This window comes from Rhynchophorus ferrugineus, unplaced genomic scaffold (assembly GCF_030347505.1).
Source record: "Rhynchophorus ferrugineus isolate W39M unplaced genomic scaffold, kcgeb_rfMv2 rfM8, whole genome shotgun sequence".
Taxonomy (NCBI): Eukaryota; Metazoa; Arthropoda; class Insecta; order Coleoptera; family Curculionidae; genus Rhynchophorus; species Rhynchophorus ferrugineus.
Window position 1 is genome coordinate 21,288,298 of NW_027472587.1, and position 20,986 is coordinate 21,309,283.

The window sequence follows — 20,986 nt, forward strand, 5'->3', positions numbered from 1 at the left end:
CCTTCTCATTTTATTCTAGTTAAAAAGAAACACAATAATATCTGATTAGTTGGAACGCATAGACGAATGAGCCTGTCAATGTCGTCCGGTTGTCTCATGGTATAACTCAGACCTATAAACTATTGTGGCTGTATAATTAATTGTAGTTTTTAGATGTACTATAATGTTAATATAAATTATATTTGAAAACATTTTTTATTCAACTGAACAGAAGCCAAATTGAGCTAAAATTCAGTTCATTTTCCGCAATAATTCCATGGCTGGATAACGTCACGTATCTAGGTCTTCACTTCGACCGGCGGTTCGGTTGGCATTCCCAAATCCAGAAAGCAATCCAAAAAGGTTCGGGGATAGCAAACCTGCTATCTTCTCCGATCTGCCCTTCTAGCAGACTTCCCATCTCCATCAAATGCTTATTTTACAAGATGTTAATTCGGTCCGTACTCCTCTACGGATCTAATGTCTACTTCAAGTTTGTTACACCCAACCGGGTCAAACGGCTTCAAGTTTTCCAAAATAAGCTCCTCAGGAGAATATTAAACGCTCCATGATTTGTCAGAAATAATCAAATTCATAGGGAAACTGACACTCCAGAAATCAAGCACTTCATACATCAATCATTCCACAAACAACAACTCAGCTCAAGTTCTTCTGAAAACGCGCTTGTTCGCGAGCTGGTCGACATGCTGGGAGCTTAGCACCGCGTCACCGCCAAGCTCCCCCCCTTTTCCAGGCTGAAACGACCTCATCCGTCGCTACAGTCATAACTTTTGCCCCCATACAACAATACCCAGTTGTGTGTTAACTCAGGTTCGCGAATCAATAGAATCGCCGGGCCCTCGTGCCCTATAACGGCTGCCCGATCAGCGGGTGCCATATCCCCAAATTTAATGCAGTAGCAGTAGTGATCCACAGGGGTCAACTGTGAGGCGGTTTCGGTTTAGTGTATTGGTAAGCCCAGAGGCAGTCCCACATAACCCGGTCCAACTTGTCACTCCAGGGCAAGTCTCCGCGACCAGGTATGGGTCATGCATTCCACCGCCTGGTTTTTTAGGCCAGAACAAAAAAAAAACTAAAATTCAGAGTTGATGCGGCAACATAGCGACGTTTTGACGTCACAAATTTAGATGACGCATGTACAAAATAACTTTGAATAGACTACATATTAAAAAATTGGTAAAAAAAATAGCGGAAAAATTCCAACCCCCAAATAACAGATTCATTGCTTTGGAAAAGCCATTTGACAGAGAAAGAAGATAAACACTATGGATTATATTAAAACACTGATGTATAACTAATAAAATTGTAAAAATAATCCAAGAAACATACAGGATAAACATCAATACCGTCATTGCAGATACATGAAATCAAAAACCTTCAATAGTCAAGCTGGACTAAGACAAGGCAGAAATTCAGTCAAATCCTGTTTATAATATTACATACAGGGTATAAAAATAAGGGGAAAATAAAGGAGATAGAAAAGATCAAGAAAATAAAAAATAATGGAAGCCCTCATCAAATATATAAAGCAATTTTTAAACCAATTCTAACATTCAGTTACGAGACTTAGCTATTGTCAAGGCCATAAAAGTAATATACAAGCAGAATAAATCAAATACCTTAAAAGAGTCATGGGTGGAACAAAGATGGACATGACGAGAAGTGGGATATTCCAGAATGGGACATAGGGACACTCATGGTAAGATAGTAAAAATAGTTGAAACATCAATTGATTAGGTTTTATTACTCATAACAATTATTAAAAATTCATTGCAGATATATTGTTGTTAAATAATAACAGGAATGGTTTAATAACATCATCGTCATGGAATCGTGAACAAGTCTTAGACAGATTGGAAATTAACAGCTTAGTTATTCACTTGAATGAAACTTTTTGGGGATCATGGCTCAGTGGATGACAATTTCTAAGACAGGGGGATGAGAGTGGAAACAACTAAAGGTGTATATATAATTTTTATATGATAATTATAGAAATAATTATACTGTAGAGCATGAAATATTTATCTACATTGGTACGTGCGTAATTGTTCAGAATATATATTAGCATTTGGTTAAAATGTGGAAGGAGGAGAGAGAAAGAAAATATTAAATTGCAGATATAGCAAATGCTTTAGGAAAAATGCAGTGATTATATCTAGTTTTATCAAGAATGACGTATACAAGTAGTAACAGGAGAAACTAAGAAGAAATACAGTGATATTAAAATGACTCTACCAGAAAACACTGTACCGAAGCCGACAACTATAATCTACAAACTATTATGACAGTCGTTGAATTGTCGTTAAAATCCTTGTAAAAAAAAAATATATATATATATATATATATATATATATATATATATATATATATATATATATATTAGATAAACCATAATGTTAAAATAAATATTATTTGATAACATTTTTTTTTCATTATTCTATTTAGATTAGAATTGTGTTACGTCAGAGCCAAAATGAACTGAAACTCATGCACTCGATGCGGCAACATTGCGTCATTTTGCCATCATTAATTTATATAACGTAAGTTCACTGTTTTATTGAACGGACTCTATATACTAACGAGTAAAAGAAACCACCAAACCAGCAATAGCAAAAAAACAAATCTAGAGGAATTAGGAAGCAACAAGTGGTGCACGTTACCGTCCGAGCATTTTCTACGAAAAGCTGACAGGCGTCGCGACGCGAACAGCCGCCCGAACATTCCCCGATAGCAGGAAGTTAATTTATTCGATGTCGGCTATCGGAGATTCGCTTCTGCGATAGAGGACAGTCGTTTTTATTCGGAGCTTTTGCGAAGCGGCGAGGCTTTTTTCTGCTGGGTCCGGTCTCGGTCTTTCGATTTGTCGGTGAGTTAAGGACGGCACCGGCAACTGTTTCCCTGGGGCCGCGCTCGTAGCGTGGACGCAGCGAAAAAATCGAACACGATTTCCTACAATTCTATGCTCGATAAATACCGGACCGAATAACATCGACTGCTTGTGTTTGCCTGGTTACCAATTAGTTTAGGTAATTATTATCAATTAAAATAAGTACGCCACCAGAATAACCGTCCAATTTTACGTAGATCCTGATATAGTTTTGTTTATATCTGGCCTATTATAAAAAAAAAACTGAAAATAGCTCACAGTCGACCAATATTTAAAATGTAAATATCACATTAGTCAAAAATATGGTCAAAAAAGAACTACATTACTAAATTAACCATACTTTTTTTACATATATTGTGATACGTTTAGTATTATAATTTCGTTTATACCAGATCTGAAATCAGGAATTTGAAAATGATCAATTCTATTAACTAGGTATAAATAATTATTTTATATTTAAATATTATACGAGTCTTGGTTCCGACATGATTTTATTATAATTCGAGCCATCATGAATATTCGAAACAGAATTTACACGTAAATTAGAAGTTATGTATTAGCATTATATAGTTTTAATATACACCTGGACAAAAATAAATAGTGTTTCATTAGCCTAATAGACAGACAACGCGAAAAACGAATCGATAGCTATAAATTCAATAGGAGGAAATTCTCATATATTGCCGAAAGAAAATTAAAATAACATGCAAATATTACTTACAAATTATAACAACAACCTTTTTGGATAATTCAGATTAGTAAACATACAAACTGATATGAATTTTTTGTGGGCAAAATAACAAACATAGATAGTTTTTGTTACATAGGTACAAAAAGCCGCCTTGATCCAAATTCTAATGCGTGGTACGGGTGCCCCCTATCCGTCATTCGTTGAACTAACGGAGAATGTCTGCTCAGAATGAAAAATTTTAAGAAATGAATTTATTTAATTTTTTCCTTTGTTTTGTTTTATTATAATATAATATTAATTTATCTCATTCCAAACTATTATCGATAGTAAAACGCATAACGGAATAATATTATGATATAGCCGTTACATTAAAAATTATTATTTATTAATAACCCTAAAATGATATTTGGTTTTTTCCTTCAATACTATACAGTAGTAGCAATAATGTTTATTGCTTGTGCTCCAAAAATATATAAAACTGCAGATTGGTAGATCGAAATTTTCATATAAACATTTATGGAATATTACAGCTGTATATTACTTACGAAATATTTTGCCGGTTGTTTTGATTCCTTAAAAAAGCACAAACTCACACACGAACTGATGTCTTAAAACTCTTATCGACAAACTGACAAATTCCGATCGTTTTTTTGTTGTAATATGACAACAAACAGCCGCCTAGATCTAAAAAACAAATTGAAACGCGCGTTGTGTGGACTACCTATCGGCTTTTTGTCGCACTAACGCCAAGCGACGATATCGATAGGAAAATGAAACTAAGACTTCTAGGATGATTTGATTTTATTTGCTTTTATTGATAAATATGGAAGGTGATTGTTACAGGCGTACATTTATATATAAAATACTGATTTTATCACCCTTGGAATAATAAAGTGTTCATCGACAGGGACCCAAACTATTACCAATAGTAAAAAGCAACCCAGGATAATATTAATAATATTGATAAAGGTGTTCTCTTCAGAAACAATACTTATATAATGTGAATTTTCGTCGGATTATATAGTTATTTAGTCTTTTGGCTGAATACAAAGACAATATCCTTTTGTTGTTAGCACTCCACGGCATTTAATGTGAATGGTGAAGCGTACAGCCCACTGTAGATCTAGAGGAGTACCAAATACCTCTCCTACCGATTGTTCTGGTAAAATATCTAAAAAACACAGTTATAAAGTACAACATTTACTATAACTTGGTTAACAATACCACTAGAATCACTGTGTGTTAATAATTTTATATCGTTTTCTTTACAGAAACCCTGCAAGGTTGCTGGAACAACACAGCAAGTGGACAAATTAATTTGGATTATGTTTGGTTTGACCTTGGCCCACTCATATAGTTCCCTGCAATATTTTCATTAAAAACTACAAAGTAAACATTTAGCCTCACAATACCTAAATGTGCTTTCTTCTACATCTGCTATGCCCAATTGACCGACAACACCATCCTCTACATACTTTTCCAAGAGTATCCAGATCTTTTTAATCTCATTTAGATCATCAGATTTCTGCTCTGACTGAGGCTTTTTGAAGGAAACAATAACATCTGTCACTTTGTCTATCTTTAATTGCCACGACAGAGCTGCAAGTTAACATTTTTAATTATAAACTACCAAGGGAAATATTATCCATACCTGTTTGCAAGGCTTCTTTTAACAATTCTTCATTGTCATTAACCAGAAACACCTTAAGACCAATTTTCAACTCTTCTATATCAAACTCCTTTATTTTTGATGGAATGTCATCGGTCCTGTTTATATACTTAGAATCGTTGGACTCTATACAATGATTCGGTTTTTTTTCATGATCTTTTAACGTGAACTTTATGGCATCAATCAACTATAACACCATTTTTGTTTTCACTGAGTATATGAAACTTGAATATTACTAACCTCTTCGGTCGAACTTTGACTTGGTTTTCTGGTAATATCACTGATTGACATTATATTTCCAGTGCTGAAAATCACTTTTCTATTAAAGATCAACCCGTTCGAAGTCATATTTCGCAATATTTCGTTTTCAACGTTCTTCGAAAACCTGCACAATCAAACTGAAAGTATATAAAATAACCTAATTAAATGTAGTACTATCTGACCTTGAATGACTATACTAAGGATCCTATCTTATTTATAATAAAAATCGGCTAATCATGCAGATATTTAATAGATGATTTTTTTTTAATGTGTACGGGATAAATAATCCCTCATATGTTATATGTCCAATTAAAATTCACGTTTTATAATCACAGATTTCTTGTTGTTGTCAGTTGAGTTAATGTTATATAGTCCGCATAGGTGGAGCTAAGTTAGTATTTAGCGCAAAAAATTAAATGTTTAAAATATCCTTTTTCTTACACAAAATTATTGTGTTTTTCGTGCGGTATTTACATTATAACTGTGCCACCATAATGTTAGTCATGAAAATGTACTGTGTCGGATTTATAACGGTAAGTCTTACTTTTTAATATAATTTTGCATCATAATGATGATAGTATCTGTAAATCGTTCAGTGTCAAATCGAGCTTAACCTCACATTTGTAGCGATTGTAAAAGTTGTTTCTCTGTTATATTTTCGCTTAATTGTTTGCGTTCTTGTATCAAAATGCCTGTTGATATTTTTGGTTATTTATACGCGGGTATTGTAGCTGCTGGTGGTGTTATAGGATACGCTAAAGCTGGTAATATATTACTAGTAGCAATTTGTATCTAAAAAATCTACAAGTCATGTTTTGATAGGTTCAATCCCATCTCTGGCGGCTGGACTTGCGTTCGGCACTACTTTAGCGGTAGGGGCTTATCAAACCAGTCAGGATTCAAGCAATAGCACAATTCAGTTGGGTGCCAGTTCAATTTTGGCCGGCTTGATGGGCTACAGGTTCTACAATTCCAGAAAAATTATGCCTGCGGGTGTAGTGGCCCTTCTTTCAGTACTGAATATTGGGCGTATAGGTCTCAGGGCTCTTGGAACTACCCCCACTCATCACTAGATTGTTTCTGACATGTTATATTTAGGGTTAACGGTTAATTTTTCGCTATATATGTATCATTAAGGAATAAATTTAATTTCAGTTGCATAATATTTGTTATATTACCTTTTTGAGAGTATGATAAGATTAATTAAAGTAATTATTATCAGTTCTGTTTGTAATCTTGTTTAATGTTACAACTAACAAGTGTATTTATCAAGCCTTTTTCATGTTAAAATGGAGAATGTCTTATATTTTCTTTGCTAGGTCCTTATATTTAAGAAAAGATATATAGACTTTTAGTTAAAGAAATATTACAGCCTGTTGAAATGTATTATTAAAAGTATCATAATTAAAACATATTTTCCTCGGTTGTTACTATTGACACTGTCTAGGATAATTTATTTTTAAAATCCAGTTTTTAATTATATATGGTAAAGAAAACGTACTGTTTCGTTTAGCGACATTTCACAGATTGTCTTTTATTTGATCATTTGACAAGAGAACAATTCTTTCTTATTTTAGAATTAAATAGTTTTTTCCTGTATCGTGGGGTGTATATTGACTAGGATTGATATCGATTAAACACATGCACATTCTTTTAAAAATGTTGCCGCCGTATAATTACTTTCTATATGTTTTGTATGTCTCATATAATTTGAAAGTACAGATATTTTGGCGAGAAATAAATAAATGAAAGCAAATTTTTTTCAAAATTAAGGTAATACTTCTCATGACATTACAAATACAAGAATAAATATAGAAATGGTTAAGTTATACTATACACTCAAAATTTATATATTTTCCAAGTATCACAAACTCAGTTAACTATTTCTCAGTTCGTTGTTTTCCTAATAAAATAAATAACTAATAAACGGGAACTGGTTAGGGAATGAACAAGATGATGTTATTAAAAATAAATTTAATTTCAATCATGTGGGTTTTACGTTATACATCAATATAACCATTAAAAACTAGAAACCTATTCATAAATAATATCTAGAGGCCTGGTGCTTCAACACATCACGCAACAAAAAAGAAATAACTTAGTTTTTAACGCCGCGCCTCCGTATCACTGGATGACGACAGGAACACGACCTTAAAAGATACAGGGTAATATACAACGAATGGTTACACGTCTTGATTTTTTTTTGTTTCGAATAAATAAAGGGTGCTTCGTGTGGTGTTTTTTTTTCTCTCGCGATTTTCACCGAAATGGAACGACGGTCTCTTCTCCCTTCCCGCCGACGAAAGATAACGGATGCAATATAAAGATAAATAATATGAGATGAGAGCCTGAAGACACTAGAAATAGGGGGCAGTGTATTGCACGTGGAGTCTGGAGGGGTACAGTTCGCGTCACTCTTAATCCTACTGATAATTTATCATCACTAGCATCACTCATGCGTACTCAGCACGTCACATACGGTCGTACGCAACGATTTGTCCGTGTGTTTGTGATCACTTCGACTCGGATTGGTCGACACCTTAATCTCTGGGCCTTCGTCATCGTACCCTCTGCAGTGCTTGGTCGGTTTTCCTGATGGCGGCCTTGGTCCAGTCCTTAAGGCGCGTCCGGCCCGTGGTTCTTAACTAAAAATAAAGTACAGAGAATATTACACGAGGGCGAGGATGAAGGGTTTCTTTTTGTATCCGAGACGTCGACCTGGATGATGGTAAATGTGGTGTTGGTGTCAAATCTCCGACATTGCTTTACCATTATCCGGACGAGGCGAAATTACTCTAACCTATATAGAAAAAAATGTATTCTACGACTACTAATGGTTCTGAATCTACGAATTAACCGGATTGAGACAGTTTTATTCGCCATATCGTCAACAAGCACGCGCTCTCAATTCGGATAATCCAATAATACAGTCGACGCCACCATATGGTCATTAAACTGATGATAACTGGAGATGTTAAATACACTACTGATGTTTCCAACCTCGACGAGGTGACGCACATTGACGTTGGTCTGATGCACGCGATCTGGAAGAGTTACTGACGTATACCAGAGCAGAACGAAAGGTTTCCTCGTCCCCGTCCACCGCTACGTGTCACAGAACTTTCGATCTGCCCTGTTATACCGACTGGTAAAGATTTTATTTTGGTTAATTCCCACAAATAGTAGAACAAAGATCAAGAGGTAGTATCTACACGTAATTAGAAACACATGGAGGAGGATATACGGTTTTTTTTATATTGATGATGATTGTTACACAAATACTACTGAGGTTGATGAGTCCAAATCGGTCCAGAAGAAGAAGAATAGGTTATATAATACAAAATGGTAGATGGTTCCTTTATCTAGCACAGTTCTGCTATTTTTTTTTTGAAGCTTTAGGTCATATTCTTTTTTAATCTACATTTTGTGTTGACGATGATGGAACTTGCTCATAGCTAGGTCTACAAGATTAAGCCGATTTCTGTAATTATTCTTGGGACGATAGATAACAAATATATGTGAAGATTGGTTTTGTTCTTACCGATATTTTGTACTTAGCTGTCGATTTGTTCTTTACTATTTACTGAACAGTAAATACTCAATACAATTTTCTGTAATATTTTCACTTAAAATTACAAGGTAAAGCACCGAATGTCTTCACGATATCTAATTATCGATTTTTATATTTATTTTCTTATTTCAATAGAAGGTTGAATTTTGCTTCAGTTTTTCTTCTATATTTTGTGCCGACGAAATTTATTAGTATCTAATACTACAACATTAAATCTATTTCTGTTGATGATGAAGAAATGATTAGTCTTCTTACAAATGTTTGTATTTATCTGACAACCTGGATCTGACCTTTTCTCATCTGTTTTTTTTTTCTATATCCTGTATCGATGACGAAGTTGAATTTTTATCTAGCCTTTCATATTTCTCTCTGCGACTTTTCATGTACGATTCTCAAAAAAAAACAGAAGATCGGTTTTCTTCTTATGGTTCATTTATTTTTTTAGAAATTTTACTTCTTCATACAGTGTGAGGTTCTTTCACATGATATTGATTATGATTTTACTATGTAAATCTTCTTGTGGCGTTTTATATTTTTGTAAGCAAAATATCTTCAGTGTTTTTATTTTTCTATATAAGGTGTTTTGGTATTTAGGTTAATGCGTGGATGAATCAACGATATCAATCAACATTGTTTAAATGATCATCAAATGGACTGATCTTTTTATTAACAAAAGGATTTGCATGGTCCATGGAGCCGTCAAAAAATTAATTTTTGATGTTTATCTACCATTTTGAGTCGTATAACCTGCCGAGAAGAAGATATATGCATGTATATATATATAGAGAGAGATACAGAGAAAGAAGATGGGGATATGTCACCATCCGAAGACGCATTCTGAATGGAAAAGGAGACGACCTGATGTCTGGACGTCTTACCCCTGTTTTCGCGCATTGATAATTTTGAAGCCGGTCTTCGAAATGATCGTCGTACTGATGGTACTGTTTTTCAGGTCGCTGCTGTCGCCGAAATAGCTCGCCGAGTTGTACGAGCGCTTTAGGTAGTTGCTGTTGAGGTCCTCGTTCGCCTTCTTGCCGAAGTCCCCGAAGTCGTAGGGGTTCTTGGTGGTGGTGGCGGCCGGTGGGGACGGCGTGGACGAGGCCACAAACCATCCCCAGGTCCAGCGCTGCGTCCAGGGGGAGGCGGTGGTGGTGGTGATGGTGCCGGGGTTCGTGGTGGTGGTGGTCATGGTGGTGGGGACGGTGGTGGGGGCGGGAGTGGGTTGGTAGTTGTAGGAGTTGGGCGGCTGGTAGGGGAGGATTTTCGACTTGTAATTGTCGGGGGGTAGGGGGTTGTACTCTCCCCTCTCATTTTCGTAAAACCTATGGTGTTACACATATAAGAATTAGGATCGTACATAAGTTGCGGCTGTCGCTGGACGTCGCTATTTGGAGTATACGCTGATTGGGAGCAATTATTCGGTTTAAAGCATGCGCGCAGTCGGCTATGTTGATCTCTTTTTCTAGCTTTAATGCGCATCCTTTGTGGATATATAGTCTATTCAAAACAGTAGTGACACACGTGATCAATATGTGTCTGTCGAAAGTTGTAAATTCGTTTTACAGTCAGATAATATTTTCCTTCTCATTTTATTCTATTTAAAGGGAGATAGAATGCTGTTGCGGAAGTTCGAACACGTAACCGAATGAGCCTACACAATTGTCCGTTTGTCAGACGCCGGCAAACCGGCAAACGTTGTTTTAAGGCTTTTTTTAATAGATTTTAAATCGCCGCGGTTTTTATTGAAAATATATCTTGCGCGTTGCATCTTCACTGCATCTCAAAAAAATAAAAAACATGAAATAAAATATACATTACTAGATATACATTTGTTAATTAGGTGGATTAGGCCTTCGGGGGATACCACTTCATAAAAAAACGCGCTTAGAACGCTACCTATACTAGTGTAGAAAAAAGTTCAATGTATATATAATAAAACAACTCTAACCTATAAATTATTGTGGCTGTATGATTAATTGTAATTTTAAGTCCTTCGATAATATATGCGTTAGATGCACTATAATGTTAAAATAAATTATAATACATAACATTTGATCATACATTTGATTCATTATTTTATTTATATTAAAATTTTGTTATGTCAGAGCCAAAATGTACTAAAATTCAGAGTTGATGCGGCAACATCGCGACGTTTTTGACAGGTATCCTGTGTCACTTACTGTTTTGAATAGGCTATATATATATATCATCATATCGTCATAAATTGAAATGACGTGAGTTCACTGCTATTTTGGATAGACTAATATTTATCTAAATAATGTTTGCTCCTGTTCCCCAAGAGTTTACTGAATGAGAATACGCACACGCTAAACCGTATTATTCCTTCGAATCAGTACATGCCGCGTTATTTGGTGAGGGTTCGCGAACTTATGCACCTCCCTGGTAGACGGCGAGCTTCGCGCCGAAGAGCGATACTTACAACGGTCTTCCGGTGTATCCGCTTGGTCTTACGTAGGACGGCGTGTTCTGCGAGTAGTCCGGGATGATGTTCTCGTGCTCGGCCACGCATCTGCCGTTTAGACAGTACTGGAACAAGTATGACGGTCAATTGGTGACGTGCGTGGTCACCCGGTGAACTTACCTGGCCGTCTCCGCAGATGGAGCCCTCGGCGGCGGGTCTATAGGCTACACAGTAGCCACTACCGGAATCGAAACAGAACAGTTGGGCGCACACCCGGTCGTCTTTCTAAAAAAAGTGGAGAGGGAACGAGAGGATTAGATGCGTGAAATAATAATTCATTTTTTTTAATCGTAAATATCCACCAGTATCAGATTTATCGTTAAAATTTGGAGCTGTGTTCTCGATAAGGATCGAAGTGGTCGAAGTGCTGCTCTGGAGACGCATTCCCAAGAGGTGCGAAAAGATGGTAAGCGAATGGAGCCAGGTCTGGAGAATACAGCGGGTGCAATAAAATTTTCTGTGTTTCTAAATGATTTTAAAGCTTCTTTCACTAGTTTTATCATCTTATCAAGTCTTGTCACGTATTGTGTACCGATGAGGTTATAATCTATATAAACATATTCTGTTGGGATTAACTTGCAGTCCAGCGTATACGGTCACCAAAGGCGGACTGCAGTTTGGTTGGTTTCCTTCTTAGTCGTAGACTATTTGAATTTGGAGTTGCTAACACATGGAATGGCATTCCTTACACCATGAAAATTTGGGTAAAAATAATGATATCCAGTACATCAACTAAAGCAAACTGGCGGACGAAGGTACAGGTGATACAAATATAGCGCGACTGATACAGTCCTTTCTACGAGGACTTTCTATGGGCTGTGTTTGTCTTAAGACTGAATGATGAGGCGACTTAAGCATAGGGGTTTGGTTTGTGCCACTTCTTTCCGTTAAATACTATAATTTTTGAAGTGTAATCGAAGTTTTTGTTATTTTGGACCCTTCACATTTTGATGAATATTCTATAACAGCGGTCCAGATGGGATAACGACAAGTTACGTCCCTTTAGTCTTTTCTTTAGGACTGATACATTCCTGGCTACGAGGACTATGTTTGTGTTGAGACTGTAATAGAAGTTTTTGTTAATTTAAACCCCTCATATTTCGATTCATATTCGATAACTTTTATATTTGCCTTTATAAATCCTTCACGTTTTGGTTACCGCTTTTTAATCGATCCTTCTCGAAGGAAAACGATATTTGTTTAAGTAACAGATCGATGCACTATTTGAATTTGGAGTTGCTAACACATGGGATGGCATTCCTTACACCATGAAAATTTGTGTAAAAATAATGATATCCAGTACATCAACTAAAGCAAACTGGCGGACGAAGGTTCAGGTGATACAAATATAGCGCGACTGATACAATTCTTTCTACGAGGACTTTCTATGGGCTGTGTTTGTCTTAAGACTGAATGATTTGATGAGTGAGGCGACTTAAGCATAGGGGTTTGGTTTGTGCCACTTCTTTCCGTTAAATACTATAATTTTTGAAGTGTAATCGAAGTTTTTGTTATTTTGAACCCTTCACATTTTGATGAATATTCTATAACAGCGGTCCAGATGGGATAACGACAAGTTACGTCCCTTTAGTCTTTTCTTTAGGACTGATAGATTCCTAGCTACGAGGACTATGTTCGTGTTGAGACTGTAATAGAAGTTTTTGTTAATTTGAACCCCTCATATTTCGATTCTTATTCGATAACTTTTATATTTGCCCTTATAAATCCTTCACGTTTTGGTTACCGCGTAGACAGATGCTGCTGCAGCTCTTTAATCGATTCTCGAAGGAAAACGATGTTTGTTTAAGTAACAGATCGATGCGCCGATATGGTAAACGATTGCGAAAGCGGTAATGCCAATTGCGCCGGAGAAAATCCTCATACCGCGGGATGATACGAGGCAAACCGCGTTACGTGGCGATGTTATGAGCGATAGCCGTCCTCGTCCTAAACGAGGCTCTTAGATAATCGAATCGGCCTCATTGCATAATCTCCATCGAACCAGATATTCGGATCGCCGATAGATTTTAATCGGCCCGATCGGTTGCGTAAGTTCGCTCGGCGATCTCGATTCAAAAGGAAAAAAAAAGTTAAGTTTTGAGCGAGGGCCCAACCCCGGTGCCTTATATTTCGCCGTTTGCGAGAGATCACAGCCGCTTTCACACGTTCTAGGTGGTACGTGTTCAATTGGTTTTGTCGTTTCGTCGAAAGTAACGATTCTTTGGTTTAAGACTTATCTTCTATCTTCTAGACCTTTCAAAACGAATTGCTGTTCGTTAGTCCCGCTAGAACTCGGGAATTGCCGAATCGATTTGGCTAATTTTGAGCTCGAAACATGTGTGCGAGTTCAGGGAAGGTTCATATGACGAGAAAATGTGGAATAATTGCCATAAAAAAGTTTTAAGCAAATTGTTGTTGGTCATATATTTATGGGTTTGTTCGAACATTATTTTGTGACTGTCATAAATGTATACCTCTTCGGAAATGTCAAGTTCCGCTTGTTCCGAAAAACCCGTTGAAGGTCTTCGTTTTCTGGTAGAAACTTACAGTGGCTCGGGCTCGGGCGGAGCTTAGAAAATTCGAAAGTGGTGATTTCGATGTGCAGGACAAAGAGTGTTCTGGTAGACCGAAAAATGTTGCGAAGCTGCAAGAGTTATTAGATGAAGACCCAACCCAAACTCAAAGGCAATTGACGGAAGCGTTAAAAGTGGTCTGAGAAACGATTAGCGACCGATTACGAGCAATGGAGAAAATCGAAAAGATGGGCGCAACATCAAATGAATAACAGTCAAATGGAAAAGAGAAAAATCCTTGCCCCGTCCAACTATCAACTTTAATCATCAATGAATGAATGATTTTGCTCAAAAGATAAACATTTTTTTGGGATGGCATCCATAAATTGCTTGAAAGATAGGCAAGATGTATAGAATCAAATTGCCAATACTTTTGAGATTTTTTCTTCATCCGAGGGGTAAATATTAACACTTTTTCCATATATGTAGTCGTCAAAATTTTTTACCATTTCCAAGTTGTTTGCTCTGATTTTCTCCTAAATAATTGCAAGTTAATGAGAATGGATACAAAAATATTGCTCTTATTTATGTTGCCTAGTCAGAATTTCGAAAAACCACTTTCGGGACCTATATTAAATGTTCAAACGTTATAAATATATATTAAAGAACTATTTTTCCATAATTCTAGACCCATTAAAGTCTTATTTTGAAAATGTATCTTTAATATTATTTCACAACTGTCTGAAATTGGTAACTTCAGTCAAAATAATGCTGATTCTAGTGGGTTTCTTTTAAATATCTCTCAGATGTGTAAAAATGTAATAACAGGCTGATGGCACAAAACCTATCGAATAATTTGTTATTATTGACTTACAAAGCACGCACTGGTTCCTCGATCTCTTTTGCACTGGGCGTCCAGACTGAGCAGTTTGCCCGGCAGCACCCTGGGCAAGCTCTCGTCTTCGTGGGGGGCGTTATAGAGGCATGTGGCAGTGTCTCCGCTAAAAGACGACCCTTGAATTACCTTTCGATTGTTGTGAGTTGACGTCACTTACTTGAGGAAGTGGTGGAAGCTGGATACGCTGCAGGGCGACCACCGGAAACCTCGTTCCGTGTGCCTCAGGTCGGACATGATGAAACCGTCGGTCCATTGGCATTTTTCGGCACCAGGTCCACCCAGATACGATGGTGGTGGACTACCGTCATGCACCGCACCCAATCTACGTTAAAAATAGTCATTATATTGCTTGAAGAAATGGTTTATGACGATATTAATTAACTTTATTGTAATATAGCTTCTGGAGACCATGTCGTCTTAAAATAATTAAAATTCCATATCAAAGTTTTAGGTGCAATCTTTAGAAGAAAAATATGTTTTGCGATTATTATTTTGAAAGTTAAAAGCACATAGCACACATATTACAAGTCGTTATTAATTTATAACTGTCTAGTATGTTTTTCTTCATAATGGCATGATTTTGAACTGTATTAGTTCAAAAGATTTTTAAGAGACTAGTTAAGTCGTAGTTGTTGTTGATCACTGGTACCCTTAGATCTTAGATTTTAGTGGTTATCCTCAATTCTAATGTGCCATGGAGAGTTAATAATGCTATGAAGAATTTTGTTTTAGTAGGTTTGGGTCGTACCAATATTAAATTCACGCAACAGCATAATTGCACACTCTAAGTTCACACAAGGTTCAAGATTTGCTTGTGTAATAACAGAATATTGAGGAGTGTTACTTCGGATAGTTGTCCAAGCATATTTGTTTGAGCCTCATACACATTTCTGTTCTTTTCTTTTTAACATGATATTGCAACTTGAGCTTGTCTCTCAGTGCCATGCTCAAGTATTTAGCTGTTTTCACATATGAAATTAATTTAGAATCGATTATCACTATGAAATCCACATACGTAGACTTTGTAGCATTCAATTGTATTCGACATTTCTTTGTTCAGTCACTAGTGTATTGACAGCATTTATAGTTGTCTCAATGTTGTTACATGTAGCAAATAGTGCAATGTCATCACCAAATGTGACCCTAACTACTCTTTCACATATAGGCATATCACTAATATATAGTAAATACAATATTCATTCAAAGACACTACCTTGTAGTATTGTAGTATCTTGCAGCATATAAGGGTTCCATTTCTATATATTCTTTTGAAATAAAGGATTTAAATATAATTATTTGAAGTGATTATATGTGTCGTACTTTATGAAAGACTTGGCCTGCGTCTAGAAATACGTATTAACAAATGTATATCATAAACTAGTGAAATTCATTAGTTATAGGTCTTCTAATTTTAAATCAAGAATTGCTTTGAAATCTTTGCCAAAGATGCTTCATAACAAAAGGCGGATTAATAAGAAACTGGTAAATCACAGATGGTTAAAGGATCTTAAGAACTAGTAAAACTTACAAATGTCCAACTTCGTGAGCAGCCACGATGATACCGCTAAAACCGCCTGTGTCCTCGATGATGGCGACCGAGTTGACCTTCTCCAGACGTTTGTTGACGACGCAAGCGCCACCTACGTAGGCGAATCCTAGAATTGTTTAACGGGCAGGTTAGGTTGGGGTCCTGTCAGTGTCCCTACGTATGACCCGACACCTGAAAGGGATTAGTCGGTGGTATAACCCTTATACCTCGGAAGCGTGCGCGCGCCCTCGGCAGCTCGTTGTTAATGGACAATGTTTTGCGTTTATATGGCCTGGCAACAAACAAAAGCACCTTCCACCGCCCGACAAGCCACCATCCTGTTAGTACCCGGACGAATCCCGACTCATCGGTTAGTTTCGGTTAATTGTTACAAGGAAATATTAACAAATACTCGATGACGCATACACAAGTATGTTACAGAAGAACTGAAAGTTTGTTTGGATGTGAATATCAACGTCTATAGTGACCTGGTGATGTCTGAGATAGGTTGTACGACTAAAAGGGGCTGATTATCTATGTATTTCTACACGTACAGAGTGATTGACTGAAGAGATGGAGCAAGAATAAGTGTTGACGAGGTATCCGCTACGTATTTTAATAGTAAGTGGGGAAAAGTTGAGATTTTGATGATGATGTTGTACGATTTCGTGCAAATGGGTAGGAAAATAAAGAGACAAACAAACACGACATCGATATCTAAAAACTACAGTACAGATCTAATTGAAATGGGTCAGACAAAGAGTATCGGTATCTGTATTTGGATCTCTGGAACTGGCTCTCCTCTGGATGGGATTTACAATAGCAGGCGATCCATCAGTTGCCATATTGTTCTGCAGTACAAACTATATCATAAAGAATATTATAAAACTCATTATCTGTATCAGCAAGCATCAGATCGGTCAAGGAGTTTATAATATCATATTGAACGCCATTAAGTTGCAGAGTAATGAAGAAACATCTTCTTGGAGAAGTTATCATATCCCTTATATCATTATTTTATGCTTCTCAGCTGATATTCTTGCATTAAGTAATTCTCGATGAAATTAACATGATGATGAAGTCTCTGTTCTTGACTCTTGGCCAGTTTTATAATTATCTGGTTAATAGTGTTCATTTACAAGTATCTACAGAGATCACTGCTATTTAAGTATCACGAGACATCAACAATTCTTCTCGGTATTTTATTCTGAAACTGTTTAATTATGCCTAAAGTATTCTTTATAAAATTTGTTAAATTGATGTTGACAGAATGCTGCTTCTACATGATTTGTATCCAGTGTCGTTATGACTTTATCATCTACTAGTTAATGTAATTCTTAGTTTCCATAATATTTGGTTTGAATTTTAAAATTTTTCACTTCTAAATCTTTTAAATATGTATTAACGTAGAGATATCGCTGTGAAATCACCATTGTTGTTTTTTTGGAATCTAATAGGACATTTTTCACATCTCGTCCAAATCATATATTTCTGTTTCATAGAAATCATTGCATTTATTCTTATAGGTGTTTTTTTTTAACATCTTGCTTCTGCAGTACTATTGAAAACACTTATATCGTTCTTCCAAAAAAAAAAAAACAGCCAATGCACGCCATAGATTACGTCGAAATGCAATGAAATAAAAATTTTAATTTCATTTTAAACTCTGAGCGGATTTCTCCTTCTCATTTTACCATAGTTGAAAAGAGACAAAACGCTGACTGATGTGTCGAAATATGTAACGGAATCACTCTATAAAATTATGTTGGTACTGGTCGACATATTGTTGTCAAATGTTTACGAAATTCTTCAAAACATTAGTGATAATAATGGAGGTTGCAAACCAACAAAAGTGTTAAAACAAAGTTAATGATGGTACTTTTAATGATGTGCATTCGCTGTTTTATTGGATACACTATATGAATGTTGGTTATATTTATTATACGAAAACTATTGATTTTGATCTTTCGCTTGAAATCGTGTTCGTTTAGACATCTAGCTTTTTAAAGGGTTTTTATTTTTAAGAACATCAATAATCTGGTTTCCTGAGCTATCAGAAGCTGTCCAAGATTTGACTGTTAGAGATTTACATTATCTTCAGGAGCCTAGCATCCATATCAAAGTATCTGGAACTTTTTTTACGTGAAGTATCGTGCTTTTACGCACCTATCTTACATCTATCTATCTTACACTAAACACGACCAACAACTCTGACTTCACATACCGATACTGTTTGTTTGGAGGGGGGGTTGTGTATGTGTGTGAGGGGGAGGGGTGACTTTGGTAATAGGAGATAATTAAGAATACTGTTAAAATCCCTGGTGCGGGTGAATTTATTCACACGTGACTTGAAACAAACAGAGACAGAGAGACAGACAGAGCTAGACAGTGGGTATTTTTCAGTGTCCGAGAGAACGGGAGATGATAATGAGCAGTTGAGGGGTGTGGGGGGGGATATTTAATGGGAGAGCAGGTACCTGCGGTCCCCCTATTGCATTGGTCCGTTGGGTATGCCCGGCGGCACATATCCAGTCTGGAAAAATCGAAAAAATTCACTCAGTTTGGTAATGCGCCTCGGCTGGCGATCGCGGCGACCTCCGTCGCCTTCCGTTCGAGTTAGTACGAGCAGCGTTCGGCTTTCCCCGCCCAAATATAAATAAGAATAATAAAATAACCAAGACTATGTACAAGAATCAACACGCAACGCGCCAATCCGGCAACAACAACAACAACAACAAACAACCGCATATAGGCTGAAGCTCGTCATTTACCGGCTGTTCCCTTGGTGCAACGTCCGCCCTTGCGTCTGCGGCACATGTCGTATCTAGATTCAAAGAAAATATCTGGTGAGAATGGCTGGGGTCTGACGACGGATCGATATCCTCGAGAGCTCGAGCTTTATAGGATACGTTACTCCACAACATCGCAAAATTTGGCGCATGCGCATTATCCTGCATAGAATAAACCATAGAAAAAAATTGACCATATTGTCTTCCTTTTCTAATGACGGTCCATTCTTGTCGAGTCGATCGGTACGGTCGATCAAAACAACAAAATATTATAGAATATTTAGATTTTGTGTTACATTAGTAATTCTATAGTATTAATAATTAAATTGTTGTGTTCTTCTTGGTGGTTTAACATACATTGGTTTGAAAATATGGAAGAACGAGGATAGGTGCGGAATGTTATGTTATATTTTGAAAGTTATAAAATCCAAACAGCATCAATTTTATGAATCATTGTCAACGACCTGGAATAGGTATTATTGAATTCACTAAACCAGCGATATACGGTGGTTCTTGATGGAGCTTCATCGCCAAAAGTCAAATTAAGTTGATTGATGCGCTCTGTTGTTATAATCCACGTCGAAAATCGTAAAAAATTATAACACAAAAATGTCCACGATTCAGTTCCTTTTTTTGGCGAGACGAAACTTTCAACTAAATATAAAATAAACAAATAGAGTCCGTGCGACAAAAAGTTCTGAATACGTATATCATCAAAAATGTCAAACTTTACGATGGAACCGTCAGATAAGCTCACATGACAACAGTGCTGCCTATTCCCAAAATATAAATAGTGATCCTCGTATATATATATTTTCGACATTAAATCTAATAATCATGATAAAAAAATTTAAGTAAATAAAGCTATATATACGCTCTGTTTCAAAATTAAATGGAACCAATATGCGCATGCGGCAAATCCGGAGATGGCTGAGGAGTGACGTATCCTGAGCTTTATATCGGTCAGAGATCAGATCGAAAATGCTTTCGCGAGATACGGTTATGTTCGAAAGGGGTACCCACTTGGTTATCGCCACGGCGATGTCGTAGACGGGCAGTCTTCTCTCTCTGAACAGGTACTTTCCCATGTCGGTGAGTGCTGCCGCCGAGTCTATGGCGTCTCGTCCCACGCGGTTCCTCTCCAGGTATGGGGTAGCATCTCGTCCCTATACACACACAACAATTTATTATACAGATATTTCTATCGTTATTTTCTAGAACTTCTCGATGTAATCTTAATATAATTATACCGTCTTGTTGACTATTCCATCTTGTTCCAACTCTACATAAATACTGATATTTTCACTAACATATCATAGACTTTTGCAGAGTTGTAGAAATGAATAAAAGAAAACTTAGTCAAACCTATGTAGAGCCGAACAGATGTTTTTATAACTATTTTCTAAAACTTTTAGATATATACAGAATATAATTCTACCGCTTTATTGGGCGTTAAATTCTGCCTAAATACTGATGTTTTCATTCAATTATTGCAATGAATGGAAGAAAAATTAACCAATACTATTTATTACTAGAGAGATGTTTTTAGAAATGTTTTTCAACTTTTAGGTGTACATATAATATGATCATACCGTCTCATTGAGCAATATATTCTACATAAATACTGATAAATTCGTTCATTTATATTGTGCCGTTTCAGAGTTTTAGGGAAATTTACAAGATCAAAACTATTTCTG

The 20,986-nt window shown here is 36.4% G+C and overlaps 4 protein-coding genes and 1 long non-coding RNA gene across 7 annotated transcripts in view; 2 read left to right on the forward strand and 3 right to left on the reverse strand.

The window, feature by feature from the left end:
- The window catches only part of LOC143201771 (uncharacterized), a 185,281-nt gene extending 181,024 nt beyond the window's left edge, over positions 1–4,257 (reverse strand). Inside the window, exon 1 of the long non-coding RNA XR_013006993.1 lies at positions 4,124–4,257. This is a non-coding gene — a long non-coding RNA (uncharacterized LOC143201771). The remainder of the gene's footprint in view (positions 1–4,123) is intronic.
- A 104-nt stretch (positions 4,258–4,361) lies between these two features.
- Gclm (Glutamate-cysteine ligase modifier subunit) lies at positions 4,362–5,828 on the reverse strand. The gene is made up of 6 exons (XM_076412988.1): positions 5,691–5,828; positions 5,488–5,632; positions 5,230–5,434; positions 4,991–5,177; positions 4,803–4,939; positions 4,362–4,749 (listed from the first exon to the last, which is right to left on the reverse strand). Exons 2-6 carry the CDS (start codon positions 5,593–5,595, stop codon positions 4,607–4,609), a joined length of 780 nt encoding a protein of 259 aa, XP_076269103.1. The 5' UTR covers positions 5,596–5,632; positions 5,691–5,828; the 3' UTR covers positions 4,362–4,606.
- Positions 5,829–5,897: 69 nt separating this feature from the next.
- wech (tripartite motif containing 71 protein wech) overlaps positions 5,898–20,986 on the forward strand; it is a 155,422-nt gene continuing 140,333 nt past the window's right edge. Inside the window, exon 1 of the mRNA XM_076412917.1 lies at positions 5,898–6,041. The gene's annotated coding sequence lies outside the window, so the exon portion shown is untranslated. The remainder of the gene's footprint in view (positions 6,042–20,986) is intronic.
- On the forward strand, positions 6,100–6,671 carry LOC143201760 (transmembrane protein 14C). Its single transcript, XM_076413011.1, has 2 exons — positions 6,100–6,272; positions 6,331–6,671. Exons 1-2 carry the CDS (start codon positions 6,197–6,199, stop codon positions 6,579–6,581), a joined length of 327 nt encoding a protein of 108 aa, XP_076269126.1. The 5' UTR covers positions 6,100–6,196; the 3' UTR covers positions 6,582–6,671.
- Positions 7,468–20,986, reverse strand: part of sona (sol narae) — a 90,632-nt gene continuing 77,113 nt past the window's right edge. Inside the window, exons 9-17 of one of the 3 annotated variants that reach the window (XM_076412930.1) lie at positions 20,313–20,455; positions 18,978–19,033; positions 16,501–16,627; positions 15,130–15,294; positions 14,949–15,075; positions 11,682–11,786; positions 11,520–11,626; positions 9,958–10,401; positions 7,468–8,153 (exon numbers count right to left, since the gene is read on the reverse strand). In XM_076412930.1, the coding sequence (XP_076269045.1) occupies positions 8,150–8,153; positions 9,958–10,401; positions 11,520–11,626; positions 11,682–11,786; positions 14,949–15,075; positions 15,130–15,294; positions 16,501–16,627; positions 18,978–19,033; positions 20,313–20,455 (1,278 nt within the window). In that variant the 3' untranslated portion in view covers positions 7,468–8,149. Of the gene's footprint in view, positions 8,154–9,957; positions 10,402–11,519; positions 11,627–11,681; positions 11,787–14,948; positions 15,076–15,129; positions 15,295–16,500; positions 16,628–18,977; positions 19,034–19,271; positions 19,325–20,312; positions 20,456–20,986 lie in introns of all 3 variants that reach the window. The other 2 variants (XM_076412931.1, XM_076412932.1) reach the window with 2 other exon arrangements.